At 43.4% G+C, this 23,301-nt stretch overlaps 1 protein-coding gene across 1 annotated transcript in view; it reads right to left on the minus strand.

The window, feature by feature from the left end:
- The window catches only part of EGY1 (Peptidase M50 family protein), a 105,362-nt gene that overhangs the window by 14,915 nt on the left and 67,146 nt on the right, over positions 1–23,301 (minus strand). Inside the window, exon 5 of the mRNA XM_087700433.1 lies at positions 3,253–3,464. Coding sequence (XP_087556559.1) covers positions 3,253–3,464 — 212 coding nt within the window. The remainder of the gene's footprint in view (positions 1–3,252; positions 3,465–23,301) is intronic.

Genomic DNA, 23,301 nt, shown 5'->3' on the forward strand with positions numbered 1-23,301 from the left:
CATTGAAGGAACCCCAAAGATCTCAAACACCTGGGACCTCCAAACCAAGGCCATCACTTTATTAGCACCATATGCGCCTGCTTTAGAGATAGATGGAAAATCCACTGCCTTGGGAGTGGGGCGGGGATAACGCCGATCCCAAGGTGTAATCACATTACCTTTAGTATCAAACGCCAGCTTAGCAGGTGGGCCCTTGGGACCGTCTGTATAGACTTTCCTTGTAGACTGATTACGGGGGGCAGACGGGGCCATAGTACGCGCAGCATGCTGTGAAGTGAACATTTCTTTCCTGCGCATATACGTGCGCACGGAATCCTGTGAAGCATTAGGCCCAGAATCCGCCAGGCCTGCATCCAACTTTTTACCTTTTTTTTGACGTGCCTCAATCCAATCAGTGCTACGGGAATCCAAACCCAGGACCTATTGTTTGCCTTTATCCACAACATTAGGTGGCTGAAGGGCCTCCTGTGCCGGGGCATCAAGCACCATGTCATCCTTAGGCAGCATAGCATGCGCATCCTCGGAAGACGGTTGTCTTTCTGGGCATTCGGCCATAAAATGCCCCAATTTACCACATGAAAAGCAGTGTCCTGCAAAGTTACCCCATTTCAAGCGAAAATGCAAAAGATGCATGCCAGAGCAATTGAGGCGAAGCCACGCAGGCCTTTTCCTGGCCGTGTCCCGTAACATGCATAAACGGTTTCGATTCATAGCCCTGAGGCTTGGGGGAACCAGCACTGTTCCCACAACTGCCATCGCATCCTTCAACAATGGCCAATAGACCGCCGGACAATTTTCCACTTCCACCCACACCGGGCATTCTCGTTGAAGCAGGCGCTGGAAGTCTCCCATAGGGTGCCATGGTACAGCATGGACCAAGCGGCGATCAAAGAATAATGGCAACTTGGACAGGAGCTCAGCCCGATGTGTTTCTGATTTCAACAGCACCTCATAAAAGCCGCGGGGTCCAAGGAAGATCTCCTCAACACACTCCCCTTGCAATAAATGGTGCATCCACTGGCAAATATGTGAAAGCACTGGGATCCTGCCAGTGAAGAAAAGTATAACAGCACGGTCATAAAATACCGAATTACTCTTTCTCTCTCTCTCTCTCTCTCCTTATTAATCTCAAAAAGGGAAAATGAAAAAAGTTAATTATTAGCAAGACTAGGGGAGTTTGTTTTTGGCACCCTTTGTTCAATGCCCAAGTCTCTTTGGGGCGGAACCTTTTGAGTAACAACAAAAACAAAAAAGAAAAAGAAGGCAAGAGCCAAGCTTGTCAGCCCTTCTTGGGTTCCCATTTTGAGCCTAAGAGGGAAGTAAAGGTACCAAAGTTTCAGCCCAAATCAGTCCTATAATTGTTCACTAATTTATTCAACTTTCATACAACCGTACAACACAAATAGATAATTGATTCAAAAACACGAGATTCTAGAACTCTTGTAGGACAAATGGCTCAAAGAGTCCTATACATAGGGCACTTGGGGCATGGCCATTCTATTCTTGATCCTCATCATCCAAGCACCTTCATTCTTCACCACTCATCATCACCATCAACCTCTCTAGCCTTCATCAGCATTTCTCTGCCTCCAGCCCATGCCTCCAGCCCATCTCTGGTGCTGCCCACAACTGCATCATCATTCCACAATCACATCAAAACGATAGGCTATTGTCTACTGCCCCACTGATCATCAACACTGCTGCCCAGATCTTCCCTGCCAACCATGGAGGCTGTCCCGACTGAAATGTTACTGCCATTGCCACACAGAACAGCAGCCTCCCACAATACCTTCTTTTCTCCAGACAGCTTCATTTTTCCCCCTCCAAAGGCCACCCTACTGCTGCTGCTGCTGTCAAATGCAAAGTTTGCAAGTTGCTATGTCATCATCTACCTCCAAACTGCTGCATGTTGCTGCTCCTTACTGTTGTGTACTGGCCAGAACCCAAAAAACATAGAGAAAAAGGCATTCCAGCACCGAGAGCTGGCTGGTTGCTCCATCCTGAATCTATTCGAGTACAACATGCTCTGGTTGTTCATGGTGTCATCGACAACTCCACCAGTCCCCCCTTCACCATACTTCTTGAGAGTCAAAGGCCTGTAAGGCTTTTTGCTACCACCTCAACTCTGGCTACATTGCAGATCATTGCAGGCTTCCATGGATCCTATACCTCCAACCTGCTGCTCCTTGCTGTTCACACTGACCAGAACCCTAAAAACATAGAGACAGTCATTCCAGCACCCAAGAGCTGGCTGGTTGCTCCATCCCGGATCCATTCGAGTACAACACGCTCTGGTTGTGCATGGTGTCATCGACAACTCCACCAGCCCCCCCTTACAGCACAGTTCTTGAGAGACAAAGGCCTGTGAGGGCTTTTCTTCCACCTCAACTCCAGCTACATTGCAGTCCGTTGCATTATGTCATTTATTCATCCATTACATTATTATTTTATTTCCATTCATTCCAAGCAGTCACTTGTTAGTTGAGTGGTTCATCCACTCCTGGGCATTCTCTCTTAGCCCTTGTATTTCTCAGAAGTACCTCAAGCATGGTACAACACGATTGATTTGGTCTTTCCCAAGGTTGGCAATTCGACTACTGGCTCTTACACAACCAAGATAACTGCTATCATGCATCAGTTGAACAATGCATCTGCTTCTAGTGCATCCCTGTGACAAGCTCTATGATATAGATAAGCACATACAGACTACGCAGGCAAAGAATCTATTGGACAGGCTTAATCTACTTTGGTCTTGACGTTAAGTTTCTTTCCTTTTCATTTTTGTAGCTATCAATATCAAGGAACCTTGAACAGAGGATGCTTGGCTTGCTGTTGTAGCTCAATAAGACATAAAGAACCGGTTGATATGCTGAAGCAAGAAAAAGATTCTCCTGTCAAATTACAGATTTTAAAACTTGGAAATACCACCAGGCCTCCTTATGAACCTCACCCTCTAAATTGGTTTAAAATAGTCCCAATAGAATCCACCTGCCCTGATTCTGGTAAGACAGGTACCATTGTTCAAGCAGCAGTATATACTCATCAACTGGATACAAGACTTAACGAACCACAGCTAAAAAGCCAACATGTTTCAAACCAGAAAGCAGAAATCAGGAAATATGGAAATGAATATGAAACCAACCTAAAAGCTACCAAAATGGTTTCTAAAGGACGGTAGATATTATTGTGCATATGCTTTTGATGCCAGCATGTATTTCTAACAGATTCAGGTCAGCAAAAAGAAACACGCACTCGTAGCCAAGTGCAACTCTGCTTGAAATCCCAAGAAGTAGCGACCCCTGGAAGAGCATACTTGGGACTTGCACCAAATCACTGGCTGCTTCAGGGCTAGTAGAGAGTAGAAGTCCAACACCAAGCATGGCAAACGATAAAAGCCCACCGGCCAAGGGGCCTGCCATGGAAATATCAAACTTTGCAGTACGGTCAGGAAGAATGGACTTAAACTGCAAAAAAAAAAAGGGGAGGGGCTGTAAGTCATCACATAAATTCAACTATTGAAAGCACAAGCATATGAACTGTAATCAATGTCTAGAATAAACAGGAAGCGTCAAATACAGAAACAATGAAAATGATACAGGCAAAGTCAAAAGTATGATCTTAAATTAGTCAAGTCACTTTACACGCCATGGTTTTCAGCATGCTTACATTAGTTAATTCTCAAGTGCCGGTTGGTTCTCTATTTCTCCTTGTTCAACCATGATGATATTAAATCTACCAGAAGGAAAAGGAACATCTTCCATACATCCATGAGGTGAGTGTAGAAGTGTCACATGCACCCACTAGCACATGGTCCATGGTGACATAACTTTATAGGTAAGCATGTCAAGGCCTTCGAAAGGCATTGTGCTTCCCAAATGCAGACTTGACCCAACCAATTGCTGGTAACAAGTAGCATCCCTCAACTCTGAACCATCCACAAGGTGAAGCTTGGAGTTAGGATCCATGGGAGTAGTTGCAAGGACACTTTGACCACATGCAATGTAGCAAGGATCTTCTAACAATACTGCTGAGCTGTGACAGATAAATAAATGCACATCATATGGAATCTCCATATCCAAGACATAATGCAACCCTGACCTAAGTGAGTCATTTCAAAGGTACAGTGAAGCTGCTCCATTATATCAGCCACCTTGGCCATATGAGACCCTGTAATAATCAAATCATCCACATCCAATATGATGAAACAAAAAGGAGAATCAGCAATATATTTTTAATATTCACCGTCATGTGCCAACAATCTGAGGGACCAACCAATTGCTCATAACGAGTAGCATCCATCAACTCTGAACCATCCACAGTGTGAAGCTTGGAGTTAGGATCCATGGAAGTAGTCGCAGGGGCACATTCGGCCCTGTGCAGTGTAGCGAGGATCTTCTAACAATACTTAAACTGATCTGTGATAGATGAATACATGTACATCATATGGAATCTCCATATCCAAGAAATAGTGCATCGTGACATAAATCAGTCATTATAAAGGTACAGTGAAGCTGCTCTATGATATCTACCACCTTGGCCATATGAGACCCTGTGATAATCAAATCATCCACATATAATATGCTGAAACAAAAAGAAGAGGTTTGCATCCATTGGTTGTGGATAATAATCGGTGAGTGGAAGAAAGAATCAATCCTATGATACCATTTTCAAAGAGCTTGCTTTAGAACACAGAAGACTTTCACAAGCAGAAAACTCGATCCTGCTGCCCCGAAATAATAAAACCCTTGTGCCTCTCCACATAAACTTCCTCCTAAATTATCCCATTCCAGAACGCACTCCTCACATCCATCTAAAGAATGGGCCACCTATAATGGGAAGGTACAGCTATCACCAATTGAAATAGTGGTCATGTGGGCTGTCAATGCAAATGCCTCTGTGTAGTTGATGCCCTCTTGATGGACATATCCCTTGGCCACCAAGTGAACCTAGTACTTGTCCAAGTCACCATCAGAGTGAACCTTCACCTTCAAGATCCACTTCCCACCAAACATTGGCCTATGAGGTCTATCCGCCAAGATTCAACTAGCTTCCAAATCATTGGAATTAAGCTCCTAGCCGGTTTGTCACTACTCCAATGTAGGCTGATGTGACAAGGACCTAAGGTGAGTGAAGCTATATGGTGTAGAGAGAAGAGAAGAGAGCAGGGAGAGAAGAAAGAGAGACATCTAGCACAACCTCATATGAAGATTCTGTTTCACTTTCTTCAATTCTTGGGTTGCTGGCATAATTGGGTCACTTGCAATGTGTTCATTTTTTATGCTGCTTCGGGCATGCAACATCATGTGACAAAGCTTAGGGGCCTTCTTCAATGGCAGCTTGATCTTATCCAACATGGTATTATCTTGACTAGAGATGATTTAGTTTTTTGGCATTGGACTCTTTTGTTACCTTGCCCTAACCTTTGTATATTTTCTTTTGTATTGTGACATGATATAATATAACAACTCATTACAGAAAAAGAATGAGAGAACTCTTGCATATACACAAATGTAAAGTGGATTGATGTCACGGTTTGATGATTAAAAGTACAAGAACTAGGGCCTCATTGTATATTTAATATTCAATGGTATAAAAAACATTTACACATTTTGTGCACAAATGTACATATATAAGGTGTGCTCACACATAGGGAAAAATAACAAACAAATCCCCCTTTGGATCATGGGCGACTAAATCTGTAACATGAAACATAAGAAAAAGTATCATGGGAAGGTCTTACCTCAATAGAGATAGCGCCTAATTTCATAGGACAAATTTTGGAGACAAGATACATGAGTGAGAGAGATGCAATATGAGCTAGATCATCACATGGTCTACTAACAAGCTTATGGACCCAAAAAAGAACATGGTTCGGAGGCTAATCAAAGGCTTGCATGGCTTAGAGGCGCTATGCACATGACTAAGAGTATGATTCAAAGGTGTGTATGTGTAGCTTAGAGACTGATCAAAAGCCAGTGTTGCTTAGAGATACAGTATACATAATTAGAGGCCCAATTGTTAAGCTAGAAAATGTATTATAACTTTATACTTAGTTAGCTCTTAATTATAACCCTAAAACTCAAAATTACCAAACTTTTATTAAAAGAAATATGATCCTAGACTATGTACTTGTCCCGTAAGCCAAACCCTAAATTGGGAGGACCCATCCATCTATAAATAGACAAGCTACCTAATATTCAGCCTTATTCTCATTTTTGCATATTGCTAGTGCGTAAACTTTGTTGTCCAGTGTGAAAAAACTACTAGGGTTTGCACTAAGGAAACACAAAGTGTATGACCGCGACAAAAACACAAATAATGATGTGCAAAATTCAAGCCCTAAACGCAAAATACAAAACTTAAAATTCAAAACGCAAAAACACAAACATAAACAAAGAGATAATGAGAACTCTGAAATAAATCAATCAATACAATAAATAAATATAAGAGAGGACAAAATGCTTAAGAACTGAACACTGAGTATCCTAGAGTGATGTCCACCGAAGATGGGTCCTGAGTGCTGTAACCACCAATCCGAGATAAGAGGGTGCCAAATAACAAAGGGCAGTATGCTAGTCACTAAAACATAGTAGTCGTAGACTGAAATCTGTTGAACACAGCAATGTACCACCAAAAAAGGCTGAAAATTGATCACCCAAGGCAGAGAATTGTTAGGTGATAATAGGAGAGAGAATTGCTTATGTAGGTGGCATGCTGGACAGCAAAAACACAAGTATTGCAACGATCACCTCGTGGGAGAGATGGCAGTAGCTTGTCGCCTGGCACCAGATGCTGAAAACGCAAGCTGATCAGGTACTATGATGATGCAATAGATGGAAACCTCCAAACAGCAACGCAATGGATAGAAATAGGTTGCCTAGGGCTCAACGATGATGGGCTACAATAGGCGATGGTGGCTGAACCACAGATGTTTTTTTTTTTGGCAAGTTAAATGTCGCCAAAAAAAAAAAACTGGTTACAATGGAGTATTCATGCTCTACAGACAAGCTGGAGCTGATGAGGTCACAAATACATCATGTATACAAGCCTCTCAAGGCGGTCTGGGGGGGATGGGGATAAGAAGCCGTGGATGGGGGGTGTATCCCCATCTGGGGCTGCCTGCCTGCATCACGAAAAACAGGTCCTGGCCGTCCCAAGTGTGCATGAAATGACATTGGAGCTCCTGACGAGCCCTGGACTCGCCCTGCACCTGATCCCATTAGTCGCGGAGGGAGTGGATGATGGAGGTCCAAAGCTCTGCTAAGGTCGCCTGTACTGAGAGTCTCTCTCCGCCGAAGGCCTCCTAACACCACGCCTTCCAAATATGCCAACCGGTAAGACTCCCTATGATTTCCCATACCTCAGAGCGGTCTGTTGTGGGCTCCAATACCTGGCGGATGGGTAAAGCCTCCAAACCGACCACTGCACACGACCCTGCCTCAATCATGAATATCGTGTCCTACATCCCGGCTTCATACAGAAGGTGACGGCCCTGGCTCACCACCTGCCAGCAGAAACCTCCCCATGAGATACATCCAAGGCTGGGTGCTATACGGCAAAGGATGCGGCATGCTCCTCTCCACACGAGCTACGCCGCCTCACACGAACAAAGATAGTGCTTTGGGGTTTCCGAAGGCTGCTGTGTGCAGCGCATACAACCTCCCTCCTTCTGCATTTGGGCAAGCCAGCTTCCCACCGCCAAGCCTCCATGTGCCACCAGCCATAAAAAGTACGATACCCTCCTCGGCCTCCAACTATCCCATAGGCGGTGCCAGAAGGTCCGTCGGAAAGGCTCCGTGATGCTGTGCAGATAGTGTTGGTAATACCTATTTTTCGAGATCAGGAAGGGGCACAGATTGGCGAGCGCCCCCACATCCAGTGGGCTGGTCGGGAGGCTGGCCCAACTCATACCATCAGGACATGGCGGGAGGTGTACAGGATGGTGGATGAGGAGGTGCTGCAACGAGTATCGGGATGCTGGAGAGGAGCGGAGTTGAGGAGAAGGGAGATAGACGCAACAGTACCTCAGGAGTGGGTTGCTCCCTTAATACGAGAGCCGATAGAGCTCGGAGAGGTATGGGCCGCTAGGTTTTCACCAGCAGGCATCCCCCTAGAGGTGGGGTAGAGTGGGCGGCGCTCCACCTGGGACTTTCTTCACCGTACAGGAGGGGGGGCGTCTGGCTCTTGATAGAGGGCAGTAGGATGAGGGGATAGCTATCCTTTCATGGAAAAGGATCTGGGTGATTGGTCTTCAGGGGAAGACATGGCGGCTGGACCCTTTTATCTCACCATTTTGAAAACAAGTATCAACAATCAAGAGCAAGTGGCATCCAATCAAAATCCAAGAATCAAAACCCCATCGCTTAGTCAAGTAAACCCCAAAAAGAGAGTATTGAGCTCAAAATTCATTCCATATTGATTAGCTCTTAAAACAGCCCCAAAACATGTAGATTATCAAAAGTTTCATTAAAGGGAGTTTCTATGTCCCACATGTAAAATCCTAATTTGGGAGGATCCGTCTGCATCTATAAATAAAAAAGCTGCCAACCATTCAGCCCTATCCTTGTCTTGCATGTTTCAGCCATCAGTCCTCTTCCACTAGCTATCCAACCCCCATCAATTGCTACTACATGGTCTACAGCTATCGCTCAGCCTCCCACTACTACCAATGGTTAGCTGCTGTCATCTTTAGGCAGTTACATTGCTGTGTATACCAATTCCAGCCCCAGAGACTACTGCGTTCTGGTTTTTCTTCATCAATCTTTGCTCCAACCGGTGGTTACTGCACTCCCCTCCGGTGGACAACACACATTGATACCTCCCTCAACCTACTCCCACGAGAGCCACCGGCTGTTGGACAGCTCTACCCTCAAGCGTCTTGTACATTCTTTCCTTCATTTACAGCATTGATTCATTGACTTCAAAGTTATCTTTCTTTTGTGTTTTTGTTTGTGTTTTTGCATTTTGTGTTTTTTGTTTTGCATTTTGCGCTTTGTATTTAGGGTTTGCATTTATTGTGCTACTATCTACTAAGTTGTTGTGTTTCAATTGTGTTCGTACATTTTATGTTTTCTCTGTGTAAACCCTAGCATATCTTCATGGAATCAAAGCCAATGCTCTTTTAAAGAGTATCTTGGGGTATTGTTGACACTTAGTTTAGTACCAGATACATGGACGGCATGTAACCATTTCATAATGTCCCAGACTCCTTCTTAGGATCCTACTATGTCTTATCAGACTCCTCCATCACTAGAGGCCCTGAGGAGGCATTATGAACTCCAGGAGGAAGAGACAACACTTCAACTTCACCTTCTTTCTTCTCCTTTTCCTAACTTCATGACAGATGAGGGGTTTAACGAATTCATGCGCAACAAGTATGGTCCAATTTACCTTTTTTTTTCTTCTACATCCAGACCAATTGGTGAGACTGGCCATCTCTGCAATCAAGGAGAACATATGGCATTTGGGACAACTAACAAACCATCTTCTTCATCTCAACCAGGTAGAGTGTCAAGATCGTATAATGATTAATCCCTTTAAGTCGTATGAATCAAATCCCTCCCCTGTTTCTCCTTTTGGTATGCAGGATCTGGATAATGAAGTGATTTCCATCCTCTGCCCCACATGCCCCTATCCCTACTCCATGGGCTACTCATGCAATCACCATGCCTGTGCCTAGTCAGTCCATTTCCACTTTTGGATCCATTGTGCACACTTCACACGTGTACTCCCCTTTCCCATCCTACAGCACTACCACTCGGTGCTACAACCAAGAATGCCTTCACAAATAAGACTTGTTTTAATGAGTCAAAGTTCACCACTTGGTCGAACTTCATACAACAAGTACTGGAATCTCAAGGTCTTTCGGACCTTGTCGTTGGTCTAGAGCCTACACTAGTGGCTCCCCCTAATCACATCCGTCAATGGAGAGCCCACAATGCCATAGCCAATTTAGAGCTAATGCAAGGGTTGCTTCCTAAGTTCCACAATCAGTTACAGCATTTTCCCCTCACATCTGAGCATTGAAGTCACCTCATTGGCCATTATGCTACACGAGATTACACTCGACATATCCATCTTGACTTTGAGCTTCAAGATTTTTTCATTAAGAAAAGAAATGATCTGAAAGTTAAGTTGGCTGAAAATAGATAGTTACTTGTTGAGTTTGCTACTAATGGCTCACCAAAGTCGGATGGCGATTAGGTTACATTCTTTTTTAACAAGCTAACTAAAAAGTACTTCCACTTCAACCAACGCATCATCCGGTTGCTCCAATTGCCAACCTTCTTTGAGCTCAAATGTCGATTCTTGCATAATGCAAGACTGCATGATCAAGTCCACAAGAAGTCCTCTCCACATTCTTATTCAGAGAGGGGTCTCGTTGCCTCTTCTTCGCACGGGAAAACTCAAGGTGGGGAAGAACTTACAAGACACGAGAAGACAACTCAACCCAAGGCAACGCCCCTTCTTCCGATGGAACCAAAGAAACTAAATCCATCTCGCAACAACTCCCTATTGGGAATAAAGGCCTCATGACTTTAAATGTGCTCCGGTGTGAACACACCCTTAGCACTTGTACTTACACATATATCTATCTAAAAACCTAAAGATACATTGTCGTCATTGTACCTAAAAACGTGCTCACTCTATACTCTGCTCTATCTCACTCTCTCTGTCTCTCACTGTGCGTAACAATTGTCTGCCTCGATCTCCGTGCCCAACCCATCACTACAAACTGGTATCAAAGCGGGCAAGAGACAGCTGCAGGCATCGTGGGTAGTCGCAAGCAGTCAGGACAGTCGATGGACATGCCACGACAGGCAGCGAACACGTCATGACACACAGCAGTTGACGAGAGCAGCAGTCGGTAGGCCACGCAGCAGTTGCCAAGCCACACAGCAGTTGACGGGCCACGAAGCAAACGTGACGGCAACAGTCGCGACCAGGCGCACGCAACCAAGAGACAACCACGCAATTGTAGGTGACCAGCGGGGCTCACGGCGCACGACTGGCGGGGCTTACGACGCATGTCTGGCGGGTCAACGGACCCGTCATCCTTTTTTTTCCCTCCTCTTCTTCAAAATTTGTAGAAAATCCTCTTTCTCTAACCAAGGTTTGCGCGCGCAAGTACAAAATCTCATATCTATGCAAAATTAAGCCAGAAATTTGGGGCTTTTCCCGAATTTGGGAATCTCAATACAGAATTGGACAATTTGACTCAAAAATTGCAAAGTCGCTGCACATTTGCGCGGGAATTTTGGGGTTTTTCACATTTTAGTGAAATTCTTTCAATTTCACTGAAATTAGTACACGCAGGACTTGGAAAATTTGGGGATTTGTCCAGATTTGGTGCGAGCAAGATATAACAGTGATTTGTCTCAGAAATTGCAAAAATTTGTGACATTTTGTCCCCGACATTTTGGCCTTTTAATGTACATGCAAATTTGGGCTGAAATTTACCCAATTTCTCGACATTGATGCACATTGGACCCCGTGCAATTTGGGGCTTTTGCAGTTTGGGCAAAATTTTTGCAGCATTTGGTCAGTTCATGTACATCCAGGTTGAATTCCACGCAATTTGGACATCAACGCTTGGTAAAATTTGGGGGTTTTACTGAAATTGCTCTATTGGCATGTCCTATGCATGACAGAGAGAATGCAAATGTGTGTTTGATGCTTTGAGCACAAAATTTTTCGGGCTTTTGGCCATTCCTGTCAAATTTCATACCCATTGGTACATGTACAACAGAAATTAGAGATAAAATCTGGGATTTCTCATGTAATGTGATGCATACGCCCTTGGAACAGCTGTAATCAATTGTGGAATGTTGTAGCACATGGTTTGGTGCTTCTAAAAATTTAATTACAGATCTGAAATCTGTGCTTTTGCGTGGTCATTTATTGCTGATTGGAACTTGTTTGTACCTTGGTCACTTGAGTGACAATTTTGGGCCTGCATTTGCTGTTTTTTGGTCACATTTGTGCTGAAAATCATGGCTGGCAGCAATGATAGTGGTAATCTCATGCACATAAAGAAGCTTGAAGGTGCACATAACTTTGCAATTTGGCAAAAGCAGTGCTATAATATCCTGTTGCAAAAGAAGCAGGAAAAGCCGATCAAAACCAAAGGGGCAAAGCCTGCAGACATGGAACAGGACGATTGCGATGAGTTAAATGAGCTTGCACGCTCAACCATAGAGCTATCGATCTCTGATGCCTTGTTGTTCAACATTGAAGGTTTGGATTCTACATATGCTATATGGACTAGACTGGAAGGGGTACATCAATGTCTACTCACTTGAGTGAGTTTAACTCCATTTTCAGCCAGTTGGTTGCCTTGAAGTTCATGATTGATGAGGAATTTAAGGCTACTTTCTTGCTTTGCACTCTACCAGAGAGTTGGGATACATTCAGGACTGCTATGAGCAATTCTAATGCGATTCTTTTGTATGCTGATGTAGGGAGTGCTCTACTTATACAAGAGATGAATCGGTAGAACAATGCATCCAGTAAGTCTTCCAATGCTTTGCATACTAGGGGCAGATCACAACAAAAGGGAAAATATGATAGCAAGGGACGCAATAAATCACGTGGCAAAGATATTGAATGTCATCATTGTGGCAAGAAGGGTCACTTTAAACGTGATTGCTACAAATGGAAGAAAGAGAAAGGAAAAGGCAAGAAGACAGATGATAGCAAGGAAGAAAAGGACAATCAGCCTAATAAGAGCAGTGTAAAAATTGAAGAGATGAATGTAGTCACTCATGACAGTGATAGTGGGAGTGATGTACTCTTTGTCTCTTCACACTTTGGTGCACATGCTTTACATGTAGATACGGATGATGACTTGCATACCTGGATTCTCGATTCAGGTGCTTCCTTTCATGTCACCCCTCATCGTGAGTGGTTCTCTGCCTATACAAGGGGTCGACATGGTGTTGTCCATCTTGGGAACAACTATGCATGTGACATTTCAGGTATTGACAGTGTGCAGTTACAGTTTCAGCATGGCTCTGTCTTTACACTTCAGCATGCACTACACATACCTCAGCTTGAGAAGAGCTTGGTTAGCACAGGGCAGCTAGATGATGATGGTTTTCATACCACGTTTGGTGATGGAAAATGGAAGATCTGTAAGGGATCTAGGGTTATTGCCAGAGGTTGCAAGAGTGATACTTTGTATCCACTTCATGTATCTAGTGTGCGTGACCATGTATCTAGCCAAGCATTTCTTTGTGGCATGCCCAATTGGGACACATGAGTCAAACAGGAATGAAAGTGCTTTCTCGTTTGGGTTACTTGCCTTGTCTTCGTTATGCTGATTTTGAGCATTGTGATCATTGTATTTATGGCAAACATGCACAGACGTTTCACAAAAAGTCTCTTTCTTTGAAATCTTCTTCTCTAGAGTTAGTACATTTTGATGTATGCCAAATGCCAGGATTATCTTTAGGGGGAAAGAAATATTTTGTTACCTTTGTCGATTATGCTACACAAAAAGTATGGGTTTACCCTTTTCGTAGCAAGGATGAAGTCCTTGACAAGTTTAAAAAATTATTGGCCTTGGCTGAAAATCAAATAGCTAAGACACTTAGGTGTCTTCGCTCTGATAATGGTGGGGAATTTGTGTCCATGACCTTTTAGGCATTTTGTGACAACAAAGGGATAAAGAGGGAGCTCATTGCCCCTTATAATCTGCCCCAAAATGGAGTTGCAGAGCGTATGAATTGGACCATACATGATAAGGTCCATACGATGCTCTCTCATGTTGCATTACCCCATGGTTTTTGGGCAGAGGCTGTTATGACAGCCGTTCACTTAATTAATCGGTCACCAAACAAGTCTTTGGAGGGGGCGAGTTTCCCAAGAAGCGTGGTGGGGCAAGCCACCTTCATATGCTCATCTGAAAGTGTTTGGCTGCGAGGCTTTTGTGCACATTTATAAAGAAAAACACAGCAAACTTGAGCCAAAGTCCTGAAAATGCATTTTCCTAGGATATGGTGACGAGGATGAAAAGGGGTATAAATTGTGGGATCCCGAGAAAAGGAAAGTAGTACACAACAATGACGTTATCTTCCGGGAAGATCGCATGCACAAACAGCCTGAAAACATTGAGGAGGTCCGTAGGGTTGTATTCCGTAAAGAAATGTCTTTTAAACAGCAAAATGTGCCCGTTGTACAGTAGCAAATACCTGCTGTAAATGAACCTGTAAATGCAAGAAATGATGCTGGAAATGATCAGCCAGCTATTGCCCATGAAAATGAGCCACTACATGTGCAGGAACAGCCAGCACAGCAAGCTATTAATGCTGATTTATAGGCTGAAATGCCAAGACAACATGCTGAAAATGGAAATTTGCAGGAACAGCTACCAAACAATGACCATTGGGTTAGGAGATCGTCTAGGGCTACTAGACAACTTGACAGATTTGTTCCTCGTGCAAACAATGTGGCTGATTATGTCATGTTGACAGACTATGGTGAACCGTCTTGCTTCAAGGAAGCAATGGACAGATAGGACAGCAAGAAATTGTATAAAGCCATGTTGTCAGAAATGGAATCTCTTGAGACAAATGGCACTTGGGACTTGGTGCAGTTACCTAAGGGGAAGAAAACACTTCCGTGCAAATGGGTTTACAATATGAAGGTCACTTCTGGTTCCTCACCAAAGTACAAAGCAAGATTGGTTGCAAAGGGGTACAAGCAGGAGCATGGAATTGACTTTGATGAGATTTTCTCTCCTGTAGTCAAGATGACTACATTGAGAACCATTTTGGGCTTGATTGCAGTTGAGGATATGGAGCTCATAAAGATGGATGTGAAGACTGTGTTTTTACATGGTGATCTGCATGAAGACATCTATATGCAGTAGCTTGAAGGGTTTGTTGAACAAGGGAAAGAAAAGATGGTATGTAAACTCAAAAGGAGTTTGTATGGGCTGAAACAAGCACCAAGAGAATGGTATCATAAGTTTGATACATTCATGCAGTCCCAAGGCTTTCATAGAAGTCAAGTGGATCACTGCTTGTACACCAAGAAGGCAATAGATGGCAGCCTGATTATCTTGGTTTTGTATGTTGATGACATGCTGATTGTTAGCGGGGATACTCATGCCTTTGATTCATTGAAGCAAAGTCTTCATGGCAACTTTGACATGAAGGATCTTGGTGATGCAAATCACATTCTTGGCATGTGAATACTCAGAGATAGATCGAAAGGCTTACTCTATCTATCTCAACAGGAGTATATCTCCAAAGTTTTGCAGCGTTTCAATATGCAGGGGGGAAAACAATTGGGGTTCCATTGTCTCCATATGTGAAACTCAATGCAAAGGACAGCCCTACATCTAATGATGAGAAGGCTGAAATGGCCAAGATACCATATGCTTCAGCTGTTGGCAGTTTGATGTATGCTATGGTTGCTACACATCCTGACATTGCCTTTGTAGTGGGAGTGGTTAGCAGATACATGGCAACCCCGGACAAGAAGTATTGAGATGCAGTGAAAGGTATTATGAGATACCTCAAAGACACAAACGAGTTGTGCATCTGCTTTGGAAAGCAGAAGGCATCTATTGTTGGCTTTACGGATGCAAACTATGTTGGTCATGCAGGCTGCAGGAAGTCCACTTCTGGGTATGTGTTTACTTTCACAAGAGGAGCAGTCTCTTGAATCTCAAAGCTACAAAAGTGTGTTGCATTGTCTACTACAGAGGCAGAGTATGTGGCTACCACTGAGGCATGCAAGGAGGCTTTATGGCTTTCACGTCTGGTGGGAGAGCTTGGCATCTCAAAGTTACATGTTCTCCATTGTGATAGTCAGATTGCTATCATGCTAGCACGGAATCATGTCTTTCATGCAAAGACAAAGCACATACAGGTGAAATACCACTTCATTAGAGATGTACTTGATAGCAAGAGCAGTGAGCTTGTCAAAGTGCATACAGATGATAATCCTGCAAACCTTCTCACTAAGGGTCTTCTAGCAAAGAGGTTTGCTCATTGCCAACAGATGATGGGAGTTGGATAGATATATGTATTTCAGCTTTGTACATACCTAGACTTAGTTGATTCTTTTCTCCTCTTCAAGCACATTGCCTTTAGGTGGGAGGTTGTTGGGAATAAAGGCCTTGTGCCTTTAAATGTGCTCCAGTGTGAACACATCCTTAGAACTTCTACTTACACATATTTATGTATCTAAAAACCTAAAGGTACACTGTCGTCATTGTACCTAAAAACGTGCTCACTCTATGCTCTGCTCTATCTCACTCTCCGTCTCTCACTGCACGTAATGACTGTCTGTCCCGATCTCCGTGCCCAACCCGTCACTACACTCCCTAAGAAGAATAGGTTTGTACACCTTGCCAAAGATTGGACCATGTGAATGAGTGTCATGCCAAGGCCCAGGGTCTCCCACCTAAGAAACCACAGCAGACCGTTGTGACTACCTTCACTCCTGCGAGACAATTGACTGGGGCTACGCCTCCTATTACTACCCCAACTGCTCCTTCTGGCACAATTGCCACAAGAGATGTGGCACATGGACAACCTCAACAATCCATATATTTCACTACCCTTGAAGAATTAACTGATTGGTCTGCCGGTTCCTCACACATTGTACTCTTTGCATCCATTCCGTGGTCTCCTCCTACACCCCACCCTACGCACACTTCCCCATCTCATCATGCATTTAATTGACAAAGACCTACTGATGGAAGAACATAATGGTGGTCACATCGTTAGGTTTTGCTTTAGTCTTCCCCTGCATTCACTCATCCAATCATGCATACATACTCATTGCACATATTTTTCCATTTTACTTTTTGTTTTGTTTTGCTTTGAATCATCTCATTATTAACCTCTATTTTGCACAAGTTCTCTTGTAAGGTTTTATATTTCAGTGTGGGGCTAGCGTGTAGGTTTGCATTGATCGTTCCTGAGCTAGAGAAATGGGATACGCATTGTTCCTTTCATGATTTTATCTTCCTAGGAGATTTGATCTTCTACCAGCATGGGGGCTTTCCCTCTCGAGGCATATCATGGAACACCTCTCCATGTCTAACTCTCAGAGAGTAGTTACAGACTTTTTCAGTACAGCTAATCCCCCCGACCACTACCACCTTAAACACTATATCTCCTACTGACAAGCGCCATTGAGGGACATCATCAAGTCGCATCACGGTAGACAGAGCTACAGCGTTATGCAAAGTACGACGCCCTAGGGTACCTACTTGGCAACATAGACATGCTCATATGCAACACATTCGTGCCACGATTGCTCACTACAGACGAAGATTACCACGCTGACTTAGTTGAAGATAGTTGATAGAGTTTTGATGGATTTCACAAACCTATACTCTTTTCTTATTTTTCATTTCTCATTTCAGTTTATCATGTAGATCTAGACATAATTTTGTTTTTCTTCTCTAATGAGAGATGATAATGCCAATTACATTGGTTACAATCTCATAAGCCATCTTGGCATTCTAGCGACGTTAATAGATATTTCTTTCTTTCTTTCTTTCTTGATGCTATCAATGACTTCTACCTTGCTCTTCCAATCGGGGTGCTTCATCCTCCTCTTTATCTATCACCATGGTTCTTAGCACCACATGAAAACCAACATCAAGCTCCTCTTCCTCCTTCAGCATCAACATCCAGGGTTGAGAGGGGGTTCCTACCCTATCTTGGTGTTCTACAATATTCCACACTTGTCTTCAACATTGGCCTACCTTCCCAGTTGTACCTCCTCTTTGCATTGTATGATCATCATCATTTTAGTACAAGGGGGCTTGGGCAAGTGAACAATTTTCCCATGCAGAATATTGTCCAAGTAGCACCTGTTGTATACGCATTCTCATCATGTAGCATACTACCCTATGCATCTCATTGTGCAAAGCACACATGGGCAGCTCTTGAGCTATCTCCATTGGCAATTCTTCACCGCCTTACCAACACCTCACTATACTTCATCACCCTTTTCCTCGTCCTTGACACCCTCGAGTGGTTGGGTTAGCTTGTTTGTGTTGAGCTCCGAGGTGCAAGAATCGAGACACGCAATGCTTGCTAGCAGCAGAGAGAGACAGAGAGAGAGAGAGAGAGAGAGAGCAGTGTAGAGAGTAGTGAGGAGAGTGAGCACGACTTGTGGGTACAATCACGAGTGTACCTCTTTAGGCTTTTAGATAGATATAGATATGAAAGTACAAGTGTGCTAAGGGAGTGTTCATACCCGAGCACATATAAAAGGCACGAGGGCCCTCTATTCCCAACAACCTCCCACCTAAAGGCAATATGCCTTAAGAGGTGAAAAGAATCAACTAAGTCTAGGTATGAACAAAGCTGAAATACATATATCTATCCAACTCCCATCATCTGTCGGCAATGAGCAAACCACTCTGCTGGAACACCCTTCGTGAGAAGGTCTGCAAGACTATCATCTCTATGCACTTTGACAAGCTCAATGCTCTTGTTGTCAAGTACATCTCTAATGAAGTGGTACTTCACCTAAATGCGCTTGGTCTTTGCATGAAGACGGGATTCTGTGCTAGCATGATAGTGCTCTAACTATCACAATGGAGATCGGGTAACTCTCTAATTCCAAGTTCTCCCACCAGACGTGAAAGCCATAAAGCCTCCTTGCATGCCTCAGTGGCAACCACATACTCTGCCTCTGTAGTAGACAATGCAACACACTTTTGTAGCTTGGAGATCCAAGAGACTACTCCTCTTGTGAAAGTAAACACATACCCAGAAGTGGACTTCCTGTAGTCCGCATGACCAGCATAGTCTGCATCCATAAAGCCAACAACAGATGCCTTCTGCTTTCCAAAGCAGATGCACAACTTGTTTGTGCCTTTGAGGTATCTCATAATACCTTTCACTGTATCCCAATGCTTCTTGCTAGGGGTTGCCATGTATCTGCTTACCACTTCCATTGCAAAGGCAATGTCAGGACATGTAGCAACCATAGCATACATCAAACTGCCAAGAGCTGAAGCATATGGTATCTTGGCCATTAAATGGCCAAATGGCACACAAATTTTGCCTAAACAGCAAAAGCCCCAAATTGCACAAGGTCCAATGTGCATCAATGTCGAGAAATTGGGTAAATTTCAGCCCAATTCTTGAAAGTACATGAAAAGCCCCAAAATGTCGAAGGCAAAATGTTACAAATTCCTGCAATTTCTGGAACAAATGGTCTTGCTTTGCATCACAATCCCCAAATCCAGGAAAAGCCTCAAATTTTCGAGCCAAGATTAGACAAATCTGGAAACTGTGCTTACGCCCGTGAGCACCAGCAAGTGGAGAAGGAAAAATTCTAAGAATTTGATTAAAAATGACGAGAGAGAAAAAAATCTGTCATGTCTGGCGCCTCTCCGCGTGTGTCGTCAGCTCGCATGCCTGTCAATCCCCACGCGCCAACTACCTAGTCGCCCGCTAGACTTCCACTCAACTGCTCATTGGCGCCCCTAGTCCTCTACACAACTGCTAACACCACGTCACCAACCCGTCGCATGCCCTGCAGCCAGCCACCAGCCCGTCGCGTCGCCTATTCTCCAATCGACTGTCGCACGCCACCTAGCCTTCGTCCAGTTGACCACCGTTTCGTCCAGTTGACCGCCGTCTACTGATGCCTACCTGCGCTTCTCCTGTACATGTCAACTGCTACTCGTCGAGCCCACTTGGGACTCCTACAACACCTGTCGCCTGCTTCGCCTCGAGAAGCATGCACTCCTTGTCGCTCTGATACCAGTTTGTTGAGATCCGAGGCGCGAGGATCAAGGCACACAGTGCTTGCTAGTAGCAAAGAGATACACACAGAGAGAGAGAGAGAGTAGAGTAGAGAGTAGTGAGGAGAGTGAGCACGACTTGTGGGTACAATCACGAGTATACCTCTTTAGGTTTTTAGATAGATATATATATATATATGAAAGTACAAGTGTGCTAAGGGTGTGTTCACACTCGAGCACATATAAAAGGCACGAGGGCCCTTTATTCCCAACGGTTTGCATTGTTATGCGTTGAATCTAACCATCCCCTTTGATTCCTCCCCCCCCCCCCCCCCCCAAGGCACAGTTACTTGATAGGCCGCAAGCCAGCTCTCCTCCCAAAAAAAAAAAAAATCAATGTCGTTGCATCTGCCTTTGCGGCTCCTCGTAGGCCATTAGGCAACCAATGAACACCCTTTATCAAATGCCTTAGCCTCTCTCGGATACTCACTTGGAATCCCTGGGTAAGATAAGCATCGCCTCCGTAATCTTGCTAGGCCACTGGGCAACCAATGTGCACTCTTTGTCCAATGTCCTAGTCGCTTTGGGATGGGACGCCTTGGGGTAAAAATGGGATGAGATTTTCTTCCAAAACCTCCAAATAGTCAAAAGATTTTCCAAATCTTTGACCTAGAAATTAGGCATGCAATTTTTTAGAAAGGCTGGTAGATGTAATAGTGTTTCATTTGAGATATAGACAACAAGGTGTGGCAATGTGGTATTGTCTCATTTGCATGCATGCATCTCGAACAACAAGGTGAGGCCATGCAACATTTCACCAAGTTTGTCCCATTGGGAACACTCCAAACATGCAACTACAAATGAATAGCCTTTGCTTCTAGAGCAATTTGTTTTTCCAAATTTTGTTGAGGTTGACTTTCCACTATCTTATGGACTTGTCCAAGTACCATAGTTGCCATGCTTGTCAATTTGAGGTGGAGGTAATATACACCTATATAAGTTCATGGATGATATGTCTTGCAAACAAATAGGACATGTCAAAATATTGTATTTAAGCTTCAAATATGCTAGTTTATTAGTTTCAACCATCGAAGACACCAACGAAAAATATTTAACATGAATCTTTCTTCAAATATGTGTAATCTTTCAACAGCATGCCATGTCCCTGAGCTTTGACTTCAAAGCCTAGAGATTGGATGACATACACTTCTTGGAGCACATAACATGGAGAAAGGTAGTCTTAATATCCAGCTAATGCACCTGTCAATGAAAGTGAGTAGCAAGAACAAGAGCACATCTGATAGTAGCAATGTGGGAGGTGGGCATAGCCCTTAGCACAAGAAGGGCTTTGTATCTATCCATGGAAACATCAGATTTCCTTGTAATTTTACAAATCCATGATGTACATATAGCCTTATTACCAACGCTAAGTCATACACCTCCCAAGCGTCATTCTAAGGATGAAATCCAATCAGCTTTCATAGCATCCACCCATAGATCACTTGAAAAAGGATTTTTGTGCAAACGGATTCTTCATTGTATGCCATAGCTACCAATGAAAATGTCAATAAATGACCTTGTTCTCAACAACCTTTTAATGATGTTGTCCCTTAATAAAATCAGGCTTCCTTCTTGAAAAAGGGTGGTAATTACTTGATTAAGCACTTATTACAACAATCAACAAATGAACATAACTTAAAATGCACAAATTACCTTGAAACTCTTGGACATTGGACACTGTTGGTCCCAAAACCGACACCCCTTTTAGTATTTCTTTAACTTGATTGCTAATGGAATGAGTACAAGCTGAGATTCCCAATCTCCATTGCTTTTCCAAAAGCCCCTTTTGCTAAAGCAACAATTAGCAATCCATTCCTGTCAACCGCCCCTTGATTTTTTACCCAAGACTTGCACGAATGACACCTCCAACTGGCCAAATGCTGCCCCAAATTACAATGAATAGGCTAGCATTTGAATTCCCTAACAATTACTCAAATTTCAGGTGCTGAATTTAGTATACAATGCCTTCACCAATTGGCATGGGTCCTGAGGTGGCTATCGAACTCTAATTTTTGCAGAAATTTAGGGTTTACAACAAAGATCTGTCTACTATCCCACCGAATTTGGCTAAGATCTCTCCTCAAAATGGTTGAGAAATGCTAAGACCTCCTGCGAATAGGTTGGAGAAGGTGAGAGAAAGCCAAGATGAGAGACAAATCTAATTTTCTTCGCGAGAAAACCCTAAATTCTGCCTATTGCCTACTCCACCCTGCATTTAATGCAGTCACCTACTACTAGGCACCTCCAAAATGCTCTCACCTAATCAACAATGCTGTTGCTAACTCCTCGAAAGCGACTCCTTGCTGTCCCCTGCTTGTTGGGGCTCCGAAGCTGTCTTCTGCAGCAAATTGTTATTCCCTTATGAGAAAATGGGCCACCTGATCAGCAATGTTGTTGCTAGTCCTTGGAAGGTGACTCCTTGCTGTCCCGTCTACTGAGGCCCCCAAATGGCTGTCAGCAAATTGTTGTTCTCTAATCAGAAAATGGACCAGTAACTCTCTCTCTCTCCCTCTCCCAAGCTATATACTAACTGAATGGTTGAGACCCAACCCCCAAAAACGTTTTCTCAATTTACATGGGCATTTTTTCCAAGAGGCAACCTTCTAAACCTATGTTTCAACATTATCCATCCATTTAATTAATTTTCAGAATTAAATAATCCTGAAAATTAATTTCAACCCTTCTTACCCTGCCCAAAATTAAATGTGCACATCCATAATTAAATTAGCTACGCCATTTGCAACTTGGAGTGGTACCCAACCTTTGCTGACCCTTAGACTAGCACTAATTAATGATAGTCCCTAGTGTCAACACTGGCCAAATAACTGTCCCAGGGTAAAAACTAACACCAACTGACCCCCAAAGCCCAGATAGCATAACTTATCACAACGTTTGCCTTTGACACCCACTGCATCCTCGAGGTTCGTAGCCTATTATCAACAAGATTAAAGCATCTCAAAATTTCACGTCCCCACGACTGACCTCCCCCTTGAAATCCCTGCAATCGTCCTTGATTACATTGCATTGTGCCAAAGGAAAAGCATACTACATTGAAATTTCCATAAGGCATCACAATCATAATAGTGCACATTGTTGTCCAACCATGCTACATGCCCCAAACTTGTTGAAACTTTTCAACCAGCATATACATAACATAAAATTAAAAATCTGTTCAAAATTATTGCTAGAAACTAATCGGATACATCCATAACTCATATTTCTCAACTGCTCTGACTATCAACCATAGAAAAGCATCAATTCAGTATAAATGATTTGGACAGCCGCTCAAACCCCTCGCCCAAAAAAAAAAATACAGATGATCTAGATTCAAGAGCCACTTTGGTTCTCCACCATAGAACTTAAACCATGTGAATTCTTTAGACTTGGATTTGAGGAAAAAAACCCAAGTGTGCCTTGCATAATCACTATAATGAAGGTAAAAAAGTAATAGAAGCCTTTGATAGATTATGGCCGCATAGGATCACATACATCACTATGAATAAGATGCAATG

This window comes from Lygodium microphyllum, chromosome 19 (assembly GCF_053477565.2).
Source record: "Lygodium microphyllum isolate KBCC chromosome 19, Lygodium_microphyllum_v1.1.10, whole genome shotgun sequence".
NCBI lineage: Eukaryota > Viridiplantae > Streptophyta > Polypodiopsida > Schizaeales > Lygodiaceae > Lygodium > Lygodium microphyllum.